This window comes from Lampetra fluviatilis, chromosome 4, assembly GCF_964198595.1.
Source record: "Lampetra fluviatilis chromosome 4, kcLamFluv1.1, whole genome shotgun sequence".
Taxonomy (NCBI): domain Eukaryota; kingdom Metazoa; phylum Chordata; class Hyperoartia; order Petromyzontiformes; family Petromyzontidae; genus Lampetra; species Lampetra fluviatilis.
In genome coordinates, this window is record NC_136278.1 from 29,082,912 (window position 1) to 29,097,028 (window position 14,117).

General features: G+C 48.7%; 1 protein-coding gene across 1 annotated transcript in view; it reads right to left on the bottom strand.

The window, feature by feature from the left end:
• LOC144931407 (uncharacterized) overlaps nucleotides 1–14,117 on the bottom strand; it is a 168,005-nt gene that overhangs the window by 78,213 nt on the left and 75,675 nt on the right. Inside the window, exons 20-22 of the mRNA XM_078855213.1 lie at nucleotides 13,892–13,921; nucleotides 13,587–13,640; nucleotides 12,337–12,390 (exon numbers count right to left, since the gene is read on the bottom strand). Of these exons, the coding sequence (XP_078711339.1) occupies nucleotides 12,337–12,390; nucleotides 13,587–13,640; nucleotides 13,892–13,921 (138 nt within the window). The remainder of the gene's footprint in view (nucleotides 1–12,336; nucleotides 12,391–13,586; nucleotides 13,641–13,891; nucleotides 13,922–14,117) is intronic.

The following is a 14,117-nucleotide window of genomic DNA, read 5'->3' on the forward strand; positions in this document are numbered from 1 at the left end:
TTTCAGCAGAGTGGACCAATGGTGCATATATTGTTCAAGACAATGATATTTAATAATTTACAGTTCTTTGCCAATACAATAGTGGATTAAAGCGCCCCCCCCCCACACTGTGTGGATCAAGGGGGTTGCTTGACGGCATGCCAGCTCACCGGTCAGTGCCGGATGGTGAAGGGGTGGGGGGCCCAGTAAATTTTCAGATATCACTTTCCACCGACATCCATTGGCGAGAATTAAACTCGGGTACGCTGGGGGTTCATAGTGCAGTTCGAGAGCCACTGCCCAAACTGTCAATACCCGAATCTATTCGCAAAAAGGGACAAATTATTTTATTAAAAACGCTATGAAAGTATTTGGAGGCGGAAAATCCATGAAATCACTTATTAATATGTAAAAAAAAACTAAATAATTGGGACGTGTTGGCTGCAAACATCTCGTTTGGAGGACATCGTGCGAGGCGTTCAGAGTCGGGGATTTTGCACAGTGAGGTCGGTAGGGGATCCGTCAGTGTGGTGTGTGGCAGGGGGGGGGGGGGCTCAATGAGACGTCCCAAACGGCGGCACGGTTTCCTGGCAGCGATCGAGCGTCAAGCGGGCGAGCAAGAGGCTTGCCAAGGTGGTGGGCAGCAGCAATGCTGGCTCCGCTTGCGTGTTCGGGACCGTGCAGAATTCAACCGTGACGTGTGGCCAACATTTACCACACATTACACTTCTTAACTTTCTATTCTGGGTCGAAAAAAAGCGCCACTGGTTTTTTTTCTTCATTAAAGTTAATAATTTTTGACCCGCCTGGATAGGCCTGGAATATATACGGATGTATATATTTTACTGCCGTTTTTTTACATCTAATTTTATATGACAATCTTGTGTGAAAGTCAAGGTTTCAGATGATTTTTGTATTCTCGTTAGTTATGTGTGGACGATGCAGTTAATTCTCGGGCGTACCGTTCCGTGTTTGTCTCCAATTGTGCGCCCTTCATGGGCAGGTCTACATATTTTACCGGCCGTAGAAACAAGTCCCGAGCATGCAATTAGGCCAAAACACTTAGCATGGGTTTGACCTTTTGGGGGTTAAATTTACATTCAAGTTCTTGCTTGGAGAAGGTCATTAAAATGATGGCTTGGGTAACAAAAAAACCCCCAATAGACCCTAATAAAGACCGAGCCTAAGAAACGAGCCCTCTTTGTCCTGCAGCTCTACCTAACAACGGTAATGCCTTTCGATTTTACCGGTACATTTTTTTTTAAACCGCGAAATTTTTTCCACACGTTTTAGCCGACGCTCAATTTGGCGATCGTGCGAAGGATTTGTCAGAAAATCGCCGCGGCCTTCCGTCGCGGCACCTACAGGCGTTAACGGTGGGAGCACGAGTGCGCGCGCATAAGGAGCTGCCAGACATCAGCCCGTGCAAAGAAGACCGGCACGCTGGTGTCTACTTGGGCCTGTCATTCAACGGAGGGGGAAAGAGAATGAAGTCTCCGTGCATTATCATCTGTGGCCCTGGAGTGGTGTGGATATTTCGATATTAGCTGCATTCCAAAAAGCTTTCAGGCATCTTGCAACGCTAGCTTAAGACTTGTCCGGGGTAATTGACTATAAGCGCATCCGTTAAAGCTCAGCGATTACACTGATCACCGTCCGGCCAGCATCCCCTAGGCAATCTTTGTTTCAATGCAAGTGCCATTTATTTTTTTTCTCCTTTCTTTCTCTCTGGCTCTGTCTCACCCACACCCTGGCCCCAGCCCAGTGTCTTGTTTACACAGACGCGGGCGGCACTGGTGCGCCGTATGTACTGGCGGCGAGTGCCCCTTTCGCCCGTGGAAATAAGGCGAACGTTGAAACGGCGGCTCCGTCGCTTGAACGTGAACGCGCGGACCCCTCCCTGGTAATGGGAAGGCCCCTGTGTAAATCCCAGCACCCAGGGAGGTAACGCAAACATCAAAGGGGCATTTCAAATCGAACCACTGCTGCGGATGCATTGTACTGCTTGTACCCGGGCTGGGTCTACTTTGTGAGGATTTTTAGGCGATATCGATGGCCTTTTTCCGAGTAAAAAAAATATTTTACGACAATGATGAGAGGCGTGGAGCTGCGGCGGAGTGATTAGCGCACTGCACCACGAATCTGGCCAACAGGCATGAGTTCGATTCCCACCCATGGCTGACATCGGTGGCGAGTGAAATCTAAACTTTTGTTCCTGCCTTCACCAACCTGCACCTACCAGCATCATTAAGTATAATCAACAACCCCCATGACCATTTTGGTAAATTGTCAATAATTACCATTATTATACCCGATCCAGGACATTAAATTATAACCGTGGCAAGAGTGCCACATTCTGCAGGATCATGCCATTATCAAGTCTTCCTTCTCTCAGCATCTACCGTGGCGGGCAGCACCAGTTATTTACTTTCAAGCAGAAGCATGGGGGAGATTGGCAGTGATGTACGGTGCCGCAGTGGCGAGATGTTAACTACTTCGCCTGTATATTTGGAGTTTGCGTGTTCTGCCCGTGGTCGCGTGTATTTTTCTCCGGATCCTCCGGTTTCCCCCCCCCCCCACATTTAGAAACACCCATTTCGAGTATTTGGCTGCTATGACTTTCCACACAATAAGCCAAATCATTTGTGGCCAGGCCGCCTCTGAAAAAGAGCTGTGTCGCTTACAGTGGGCCTTATCTGCCAAATGCAAAAGCAGTTGAGTTTAGTTTTCGCTCGCAAGAGCAGTGCCGTGCGAGAGACGAGAACTGCAATTATCAAACATCCTCTAATAATTTCCCATTCACCGGCACCGGTGGAAGTGAGCGCACGCGGAGCGACAAACACCACGGGAGGGATGGGGGGGGGGACACATCTGCCCACAGGGGCCCAACGTCGGTGAGCTGCCCCAGCGCTGTTGCACCACACACACAAGCGCCGGCGTGTCTTTGTTTAAGGCCGACTGGAGGGTCGGCTGCCAGCCTGACGCCAAGCCGGCCGGTTGGCCGGCGGCTGCCGTTGCCGACCACAGAATGACAAAGGACGTCTCTCTCGCTCTTTGTCAAAGGCGCGATGTACACGTGCACACGCACGTTGAACTTCTTTCGCGCCGTTCGTAGCCAGCCTGCTAATCGGAGGTGCGGGAGAAGGACGACAAACTAAACACAAAAAAGCATTTTTTTAAGATGGCCAGTGGAAGCGCATTCGCAAGGGCGCGCCGAGAGCCGAAGGCCGACGGCGCCATGGCCGTAGCGCGCCGGTCATATGCGCACCAAGCGTTTAGCGGCAGTGGCGAGCAGGCCAGGCCGATGGAAGTTTAGCCACCCTGCAAAAGGGGGGGGGGGGGGGACCCACACCCAGTGGTCAACACCGATATTTCTGCAGAATCAATCAATAGTTAATTATCCTGGAGGAATCCGATGGGGCTATGAAGCTCTTTTGCGCAGGTGTAGGGGCGGGTCAGAAAGATGCAACCACAAACAAACCGATACAAAAACACAATGGGAGTAAGGGAATCAGTAAAGTAATGAAACTAAACTATTTTGATTTCACCAGGTAAAGCCCACTGAGCTATTTGCTTCCTTTTTCAGAAGCGACCTACCTATCAACAATTATAGCACAACGAAGTGGCTTATCACGTGGTCAACGTAGCACCGCAGAGTTCTGGATGGCAAGTCGATACAAAAAAGTAAAAAAAAACCGTGCTTATTTAAAAAAAAAGTTTGGCGAGATAAGATCGGTCACAATGCCAGCGATGCCTGGAGCTGCACATTCATGCCCTATCCGTACACAAGCGCAATTTTGTGCTATTAAAGTAAAACATCGACATTTTTTTATTGAAAAGTGTCGCACAAGTCAGATCTGAAACACGGCAGAACTGACTCTTCGGCCGTTGCCGATCATTGCTACAACTCGGCGGGCTCTCATGATATTGTCTTTTCCGAGACCAAGGTTCTCTGCAAGCCTCCTGGCTACCATCAAAGGTTTGTACACGAAGCCATACAAATATACAAACACATACATAATTTCAACCGTGATGATGGGTACAAACTCAGTAATCACTGGAAAGATGTTATTAACCACGCAAAAAAGACTTAATTACACTTTTTGGACCATCTTATCTGACAGGCACTATTTTAATTTACTTCACCGAGTGTTAACATCCCCAGTTATTTTTAACAGTACTCTCTTCATTTTTCAGCCTGCATTGGTATAAACATGGGCATTTTCGTTCCTTTGTTCTATCATGTGTATCAGACCTCCCCTCCCCCCTTTCTGCCCATTGTGTTGGCGTGCGCAGCAGCCGCGTCCAAGCCGTCGCCAAATGTTTTGTTGGCTCCCTCCCCCTCCCACCCCCCTCCCTCCCGATACGTTCCATTCATTGGCTACCACATTCTGATGAACTCCCCCCCCCTCTCCTCCCCCCCTTCAACTTGCTTATAAGGGATTACATTTTGAATCATTGCTTCACTTGATGCAGCTAATCTGGCTGTGACGGTCCCACCTGATGACGGAGACTTGTGTTGCCTCCGAAACGTCGTGAATTTTATTTTTATTTTTGTTTTGTTTTATTTTACTTTCATTACTTTTAATGTTTTACCTACGTGACTTTACCGGAAAAAACCTGAGAATATGAATCATTGCAGTCACGAAAGCTTCAAATCTAGAATTAACTTGTGTAGTGACACAGTGCCGACTGCTGTACAGCAGCGGCAACTGCAGGTGGACACTTAGCGCACACGCCGTCGAGTATACACACGGTGTGTGTGCCGGCAGGGCGGAGGAACTGGGGCAAGGGTCACGGAAGACATCGCGGGGAGGCCCCTGGAACCCTCTGGTGGGGTCGAGAAGGGAGGTGCGGCTAGGGAGGAGCCAAGCCGCGCCGAGGGGAATAAAAGCGGCGGAGAGCGAGGGCTCCTGGCTGCCGGTTCTGGGAGTGGACTCGTCTCGTCGTCGCTGCCGCCTTGGCTTGATCATTGCGCGGCCGACCAGCGGTTGGCTGTCCCGGTCGACGCCGTCGGTGCAACGCGGACAAGGTCGTGTCTGGGCCGGGCCGTACGGCAGCGGGGTCGCGAGAGAGGAGGCCGGAGTTGGTGGAGTTGAACGAGATAATATAGAGAGACGGTGCCTCCTGCAACTACCTCGTCTCCGACTTAGTGTGTGCGCCGCACGCCACACGCACACACACGCCTCGGGAAAGGAGGACACTACGCACGGATTTTGCTTCACTTTCAATGATGTTATTGCGATGAGGTTTGTAAATTTATCGTGCCAGGTGCAGGTGGTAATATCCCGTGCAAACACGACGCTACTCATTTGCTGTTCTATTCACCAAAAGTAATAGCCTCCCGACTGCCGCTAAGTATAGCCAACTGTGGAAATCTGCACACTCCACCTGGCAGAGTGGCGAATCAGGGACTCAGCCAGCCAGCCAGAGGGGCACTCATTCGCAGCGTGCCGCTGACCGCAGGCAGTGCTGCCACATTATAACGCGGAGAGGGGGTGGGGGGAGCACAAGCCAATGGCGGCCTCCGCTCAGAGAGACAGAGGGAGACAGACCGAGAGCCACATCGTTCCTCACAGCCACATATTGCATTCGTGGCTTGCAGGGTAATGCTGCGTGCCAACACGTGTCGGAACAAAGATGAGGACAGGTTGTGTGGCAAGTCAGTGGCCCAAGTGAGCTGTGGTCAGAGACTGCCCTCCGGTGCTGACCCCATCCATCAGGGGCACACCTTGACAGTGGCAGCAGGTGTTCCCATGGCGAGCTTAGTAAATCACCCCGAGCGTGGTGGTGGTGAGGGGGGGGGAGTTGGATCACGCAATCAAATTCCTCACACGTTTTGGGAAAGGAAAAAAAACGATAGCAGAAAATGACAAATCTCCGCTGTGGGTTTTTCCCATCGAATGAAATGTGCCGAGTTGAATGGCTCACACAAAAACAGAAAACCTACAATGAAATAAAACAAACTGCCTTATATTTACAATGAAAACGTGCAACAAGGTTCGTTGGATTAATCGATGTCCGGATAAGATTTGTTATAGGTGTCCACGTCACCAGGCTTAATATACTGCACGGAAACCAATTTTTCTGTTGCTGCCATTCTGCGCTGTGCAATGTATTATGCCGGCTCCAGTAATGCCAGGGGTGTTATTGCCTACTTACACTGAACTTCGGCGCAAAACCCACCATAGGATAATCATGCGACTAAAAAAAATATTCCAGAGATTAAGCTGAATTGCAAATATTTTAAAACAATATTTTAGCCTCTGTAAGTAAAAAAGAAAAGATTGTCAACCCGACCCATGAATGAAATCATATCGAGTTATTCTCTCGCGTTACCCATTTAGAATGTTAAATACTCGGTGCAAATTTATAGTGACCTTGTAAATGCACTATCTCTATCATTGGAGCATTCAACCCATAGATATCACTTCGTCGCCTGACACTTAATGTCCATTCATTGCTCTTAAGCACAGCTTTTCTCTCCATTCACAAGGTCACTTCAGAACAAATGGTTATTTCCTAGGCATGTGATTGGCTCATTTTTTAAAATTAACTTTGCATGAAGGTTTAAGCATAACTGTTTTGTGTTTGCCCAGTCCAACCCTGAACCCGATTCTCTTGGATACCTGGGAGTTGACCTTCGAGTTAGGGGAGTAATTATGCATTGATTCACCACCCCAACCCCCCCCCCCCCCCACACACAGAAATCTGATGAATTATAATGATTTGGAGTTCGAGCAAAACGCCCCATACATCGGTCTAAACACAAAGTGTGCGCGCATCGCATAGCGGGCGCATTGCGCAAATTGTTCATCTGAACTTCTTGACCGTGAGGGCCACTGTACACGGGGGTAGATGATGAACGTGACGACTGTCATGGCGCCTCGTCATGCGAGTTCATCAGTTGCACGTCCGCAGACTCTCCTCCGCGTGCAAATGCTCAATTCAATTTCGCTTATTGCAATGGAGTGGAAAAGACAAAATGTAAGTGTGGAAAATGTGCGCGTATTAAGCACTCCATAAATAAGCAATTTATATGGAAGCAATTTTGTTCTTGCGCGCATTCGGACGAATTACTTGTTAATACGGGCACAACTGTGCTTATATATATACGTTTCACAGGGCGATCTTTATGCGGCGTTGCCGAGCGCCGCCCCTTGCTGCATAGGAGACCGTCTCGACTTGGCTCACGTGAAGAGTCAAGCGAAGACTCACGCAAAGACTCTCGCTAAGACTCATGCTAAGACTCTCACGAAGGCGCGGAGCGACGCGTCGGCCTGACGTCGCCACGGCAATCACGGAGTCGCGGACTTGCGTATCTTAGCAGCCTCGTGCTCAGCAGAGAACATCTATGATTCAATGGTTTGATATTCTTTCGAGGGGTCAAAAAATGTATGGCCTTATGGGACGGGTGACAAATGAGCCCTCTTTATCCCTGACTTGGAAACTCGCTCGGTGGGGGGGGGCAATCTTGATTCAGCAACGAACATTTTAGTTTCATCTGCAACACTCACTCCCACATCCCTAAGTGAACGAATGCCGTGCGGATGGGTGATTATCATACACAGCCAAATATCGGGGGGCTGGAGGGGGCTGAGCACCCGTCTGCTGAAGGCTCAGATCCTTCCCCATCTAAATTCTTAAGAGTCTTGTCAAAATGTGCTGGCGTAATATCTAACACGAGTGGCATTTCTTTCCTCAACGTTTCCAGTTCGGCAAACTTCCACAACCAATAAATACATAAAAATGTGCTTGTGCACGTCCGGTGCAGCTCAGTTCATCAGCATGCACTTAAAGGCTCGTCCGTAATCTTAGTTTCAACTTTGTTTAAAATTCACTTTGCGGTGATCCCCTCCCTGACTTTTATAATGTACACCGCCTCCCTCACTCCCCCTACCGCCCACCCCCATCACCACACCGCCCTGTCACCACGTAAACAAGGTCACCCTGCAGGCTTGATATAACATCTATCCAGGTGGGTGTACAAGTACACAAAACCATCAGCCCACATTAGAACAACAATAATGCATTAGCCAAGCGAGGCCCTCAGGACTCACAAGGTGGCCTTCGCCATTCCAAAATTGATGTTTCTCATTTAATATAATTCACAAGGATGTGCCACCGGATTTTACGGCGCTCATAAATAGCGGATTATATTTGCGCAATGTTAATGTCACACTATATATTCAGGCGCAAAAATGACCGCGAGCTTGGCAGCAGAGTGGCCTAAACCAAAAGCGATAAATACGCAGCCTGTTACCTCTACTTAACTGCACCGTCGCCATCGTGATTTGTGACGACGCATTAATTCCGAGACCGTCTTCATAACCCAATGACTGCGTTGCACAAGCACAGCAAAGACTACCAAAGTCCACATGTTTCAGTGCTCAACTTTGGGGCCGTCCATAAATGACGTCACGCACCTGGGGGGGGGGGTGTCAGACATTTGTGACGATGTGTGACGAGGGCGGGGGGGGGTTTGAGAAATATGACATCGCATCAAAATGCGCAACTTTAAATAAATATAGGGAACACGTTCTACTTAATTAAATAGACTTTTTAATAAATGTTTTCTCCTACAACATCAGAGTGCAGCGCCACATTAAATACGCACTACAATGACAATAGTTTAAAGCGATTTGAAGCATGTTTTATTTTTGTTGGGGGGGGGGGGCAGAGCTTTGTGACGTCATGTTTGAGGGGGGGGGGGTCTGACTTTTTGTGACGCCGTGTGACGAAGGAGGGGGGGTCAAAAATCGTCCAAAAATCGCGTGACGTCATTTATGGACGGCCCCTTTCCCCAAGTACAAAGTCAGCAGCCAAATTAATGCCAAAGCTAATGCCTTATCTGAACGGCAAACACTACTCATGGCACTCCTGCCAAAAAGCACTTTCATTGAATCCAATTAGATTTCATAAATCTTTTAAACAAATACATTGGGCAAGTTACACTGAGGAGATTAGGCACTTGCAACTGAAGAAAAAAAAGGATCAAGGGTTTTTCATTTTTGTTGTGGTTTCCACTGTTTTAAAGATAGTTCGTCAGCTGACACCATCCGTTTGACTCTAGGTCTCAGCCACCTGTTTGAAAGTTATTTAGAACCTTTGTTATTGCACATGCAGCGTCACCAATTACATTTCTATAGAACTGCTTTTTGCATCGAGTTTGTTGTCCTTCCCCGCACGATTACATTGCGAGAGACGTTCAACGTACAAACACACCAGTGACTGGGCCCCAACAACGCACGTCATAATCAATTCGTTTGGTGAACTTAATTTCAACTCGGTTTTTTTTCTCTTTCACTTAGCTTGGCAAAAAATAAATAGATTGGCTCCGCGAATGTCTTGTTTCAGTTGCATCGCTGTGTCACGAGGTGCTCGGATGAGTGGAGTGTCCCTCGGGTGAAGGAGGGGCCACGTCAGACACGAACTTCGTGACGTCAATCTTTAAAGGACAATTCTCTCAACACGAGGTCGCATTACTGCTCTGAGAGAATCACGCGCGCCTACTTTCGTCTCGCGGCGTGCTACCGGTAGCACAATTTGGGAGTAAACTATCGGGAAAACATTAAAACAGTTCAGTTCGCAGCGCCGTAATGACAGGGTGTTGAAATTGATTATAATAATGGGGCACTAGCATTGGAATTGCAAGTGAAAATTGCAAGTTTGCATGCAGTATTGCAAGACACTTTTTGGAATAGGAAAAAATATGAAATCACATGACTTTTAGATGGGAATATCAAGTCGTGTATGATTGGGCTAGGAGATTGTCAAGAGATGGCTAGAAGATGGCAACAAAGCATGGGATTACTGTATGAATATATGCAGAGCTTTGCCTGATTCTCTCAAAGGCATTGGTTTTCTCTGGGTCCTTCAATTTCCTCCCACATAGAAAGCCAAACACTCACTGACCACACCTCCCGAAGCAGGATGTTCCTGGATAAATTACGGGTATTAAGGTTTTCAATGCAATGCCGCTATTATACAAAGACTCCCTGGTTTCATTGCAGCAGTTGAAACAATGGGGCAGGTTTCTTAAATCCTTCTGCCTCTCTCTACCCAGCAGTAGTCTAGGCGCCCCGGTGGCGAGATGTTAAATCCCTCGTCTAAGTATGTAGGAGGTCGTGGGTTCAATCCCGTGCATGGCACATGTATATATGGAGTTTGCATGTTCTCCCCCTGATCGTGTGTATTTTTCTCCGGGTCCTCCGGTTTTTCCTGCCACATTTAGAAACGTGAGTTCAGAGTATTTGGCTGATATACATTTCCACGCGATAAGCCACTTCGTCGAGCCATCATTTGTGGCCAGGTCGCTTCTGAAAATTAGCTACGTTGCTCAGTGGGACCTCACCTGGTGGTGTAAAACAAAACAAGTTTAGCATAGTTTGTAGTTTAGTATAGATGGGTCCACCACGGTTGGTCGATCGGTAGGTCACATGTGGTGGGATGAAGTGTGAGGAACCCCACCTCTGCCCAAAATTACTCTCTGGAAGTACTCCCCAGAGCCACCCTATAGGGAAGGCTCTTCCACCAGAAGTAATTGTGATTGAGCAATTGCAGGGCTGCCCCTTTACCTCGAACCTGTGATCTTATTTATCATTTCAAAATGTCAGGTGGAGTCAGAGGGCCTTGGAGTGATGAAAAAAGTCAAATTCATTCATGTAGCTGCCTACCGTCATCAGTGTGCCGTATCATTGTGGAGAACCAGCAATGGGAAGGCATGCTAACCGGTAAATCTGCCGCTGTGTGACTTTGCATAATCCCGAGATATTTTCCATGGTAAGGTACATTCCTTTCCTTATACGGCTTGCGGTATATTAATCTACTTTAACACCAAATGATCTGTGACTGGATGCTTCGGCAAAACGCACGGTGGACGTGATGCATCGTGGCAGTCGGCAACAAAATGCGAATGAAACGTCTGGCAGAGCTGGGTAGCGGCTAAAAGTAATAACCGTGTCTCCCCTTCAAACGATAAGCTGCATCTAAATGGGCGTTCACTTCGGAAAAAAAAACAACAATAAAAAGGAAAGTATAACCCATTCAAGTGCCTTTTTTTTCACTGCAAAGATGGCAAAGGATTAAGTTCGGAGAAGCACACCGTTTGAGTTGTGTGTATTTTTCAGCCCTTTTTTGTTTTTCTAAGCCGGGGTACCTCAGATTTTGTTTCTGTAGCTGCGCTGTACGGCGCTCCGATGGGTTTGTCGGTGCGTTAATGCGCCGCTGTCTGGGCACGATGACGTCCGTCGTTTCGTGCCCCCCCCCCCCCCCCCTGTGCCAGGAGCTTCTTCCCGGAATCGAGTTTCAAGTCAGCTCTCACATCACGCGCGCGGCGAAAACGTCGGACGTCGTGCCAATCAGCGGCGTGGTACGACCCGGAAAAAAAAACCACCGAAGCGGCCTTGGGAATGCCGTCGCAACTGAGTCCCGTTGGCAGGAAGGGAGAAGGGAGAAGGGCACGGCTACGCACGGTGCAAGCGCACAGGTCATGTCCGCTCGTAATTACGCCATCATTTAGCGATCGCGCGAGGGGGGTGGGGGGGGGCAACTCCGCTAAGCGTGGAAAGCACCCGCATGGCCAATCACATTTAAATGCCCGCGCGGTAGACATCGCACCCGACCGGCCCAAATCCCGAGAGTTTCCCCCTGCCGAGTTGAAAGAGCGGGATGAAATGAAGACTGCTAAGCTTGTGCCGAAAGGTTAATTGCTCGAGTAGGAAACAAGCTTCGGGATGTAAGGAACCTTTAACCCCTCTAAACTCCCAAGGGGGCTATGATGTAGGCCAGGGCTTTTAAAACGTACAGAGCCACCCATCTCTTTAGCTACCCGCACGTTTGTTTTTGGAGCAGTGGAAAATTAAGCTACAAAATTGCGCGTACGTTTACGTGAATCATAGCTCGCTAACCAAGACAATTGTATTTTTCTTCAGATATAAAAAAGTTGTTTTTATTTTATAGAACTAGCAGCCCACACGTCCTTTGGAAATTACTATCTGCTCGTCCTTCCCTCAAGCCGGCCAGCCAGCAAAACTTTTGTCTCATATTGTACAAGTGTGATAGAATGTCCCAAGCATTTGCGTGGGATCAACAGTCGGGGAACCTCAGAATAACACACCAAACTGCAGTTGCACCACAATGCCACTGCTGGTGGAGCGAATGCTGTGCCCCACCGCACAAAAACACCAACGAAGCCCCTGCATCGTAGCATTGCAGTCAACCAGCCACGTGAACGCATCGACCGGAGAAACTCCAAAAGCAGAGTTTCCTGCTCTTGCACGATTCGAGTCGCGAGACGCCGCTGGCTGTCGGCATCGCGACGGCGCGAGGCCGCTGCCGTGCGCGGTAGTGACTTACCCTTTGACCTTCTTTGCCGGGAGAGCCCTCCTTGCCCTCCGCTCCCAGATCGCCCTGCAGGACACAGGATGCAAAAACCCAACGAGTCAAGGCCCCCCCACCATGCCATCCCGAGGTGCCACCAACCTCGGCTACAGCGGCTGATTGCGCGCAATTAATAAAAAAGTGGTGGTGGTGTGATGAACCGCGCGCCTCAACGGTTTTCCGAAGCTTCCATCTTGACTGGGCGTGGTGGCGCGCCCGTGCTATCCGGCAATTCTGGAAACCAAGGTTTGGTGGATCACGGAGATCATAAACCCGCTGCGCTGCGAGGTGCAAGTGCGGTAACCGGGATCGGCAAACCTGCCTCTGTGGAAACCATTTGGGTTTTATCCCCTCGTTATGCGCGGGGAGTGAAGCGTGATGTTACCCTGGTTTCATGCCACTTTGCCAAACACCCCGTGGAAAGGACTAGGTTAGGAAATGCCAATAAATGACCCTCGTGAATTGTGGTCTCGAGACTCAGTGAGGCTCTCCTCGATAAATAAATGAGAGCAACAACGGTCTACTGTGCTGCTCCAGGCACCGTTGTTTTTCTCTCATAAGCAGCAACACACTTGTTAAGGAATTTGTCAAACACCTTCAATGTAGGCCATTGTTTTTTTCCTCCATGATTTGGTTCAGATGGTGAGAAAATTGTTTGAGTGAAAAAAAAAATAGCACGCGTAGCTTAAAAAGCATAAGACTGTCCTGAAATGTTTTATATTTATTTAGTTCACGTGTAATGTGAGCCCTTGGTATAATCACCGCTGGAAGAGACTGTAAAAAAATCAACAACAGTCAGCTGATGCTGGTACCGGGCTGCGGCCGCCGCATCATTAAAAAACACAATCGTGTACATTTTTTCTTTTTTACAAAACGCAGCCCTCTGAGCGAACGTCTGAATTAACTCCCAGGAGAAATACACGAAAGGAGCTGTTTACGAACGGTGTTCCAATTTTCTAGTTGTGACAAATATGCCGCAAAAAAGTTTGCGCGAAAATGACGCACACCGCCGCGTTTCTTTGGCTTTTATTTTTAGGTTTGACAAGTGACAGCCCTTTCTTTGCTTTTATTTTTACATCCCAGCGAGCGTTCCACTCCCATCCTCGTGCAGCAGACACATCCAGGGCTCGGTAATTGCGCGGCGAGTGTGGCCAGCCTCTCCGCCTCTCCGAGGCTTTCTTTGTGTGACGCGAGTTTGAAGGTGTTTCCAGCCGGCCTCGCGTTACCTTGGCTCCAGGAGGGCCGGGAGGACCGGTAGGGCCAGCTGCACCGTGGTCTCCCTAAATAAAAAAAGACAGAGGAGTTCAGCCCCTTTTCGAGGTTTGCCACGGGAGAAACCCAATGTTCTACTCTGTCAAAAAGTGATCCGTCTATTACGAATGCGAAGAGTCGCTCTAAAAAAAAAAAGGCCTGACTCTTACGAAACATCCCGCTGTGCTCTATGACCGATTGCAAACACGTATTCCATGAACCTAATTGTTTTCATTCAACATCGGCGAAGTTGTGCTCTGCGATGCATCGTATTGCTTACGCGCTCTCCTTTTAATCCCTGCTGCGCCACCTGCAAACAAACATCAACAAACAAGTCTCTTCCGTCTCCGCAAATCGACAAAACACATCCAAAGTGCTGCTCGTGGGTGCAATTAGGCACGGAGGACGGCAAACAACCGCGGGTGTTTTCAAACTCTCCCGATCGAGGAACGTGGGTCTGTAAGGCCCCGCGGTCATAGCGTGAAGGGGAAAACCAACGGAATATC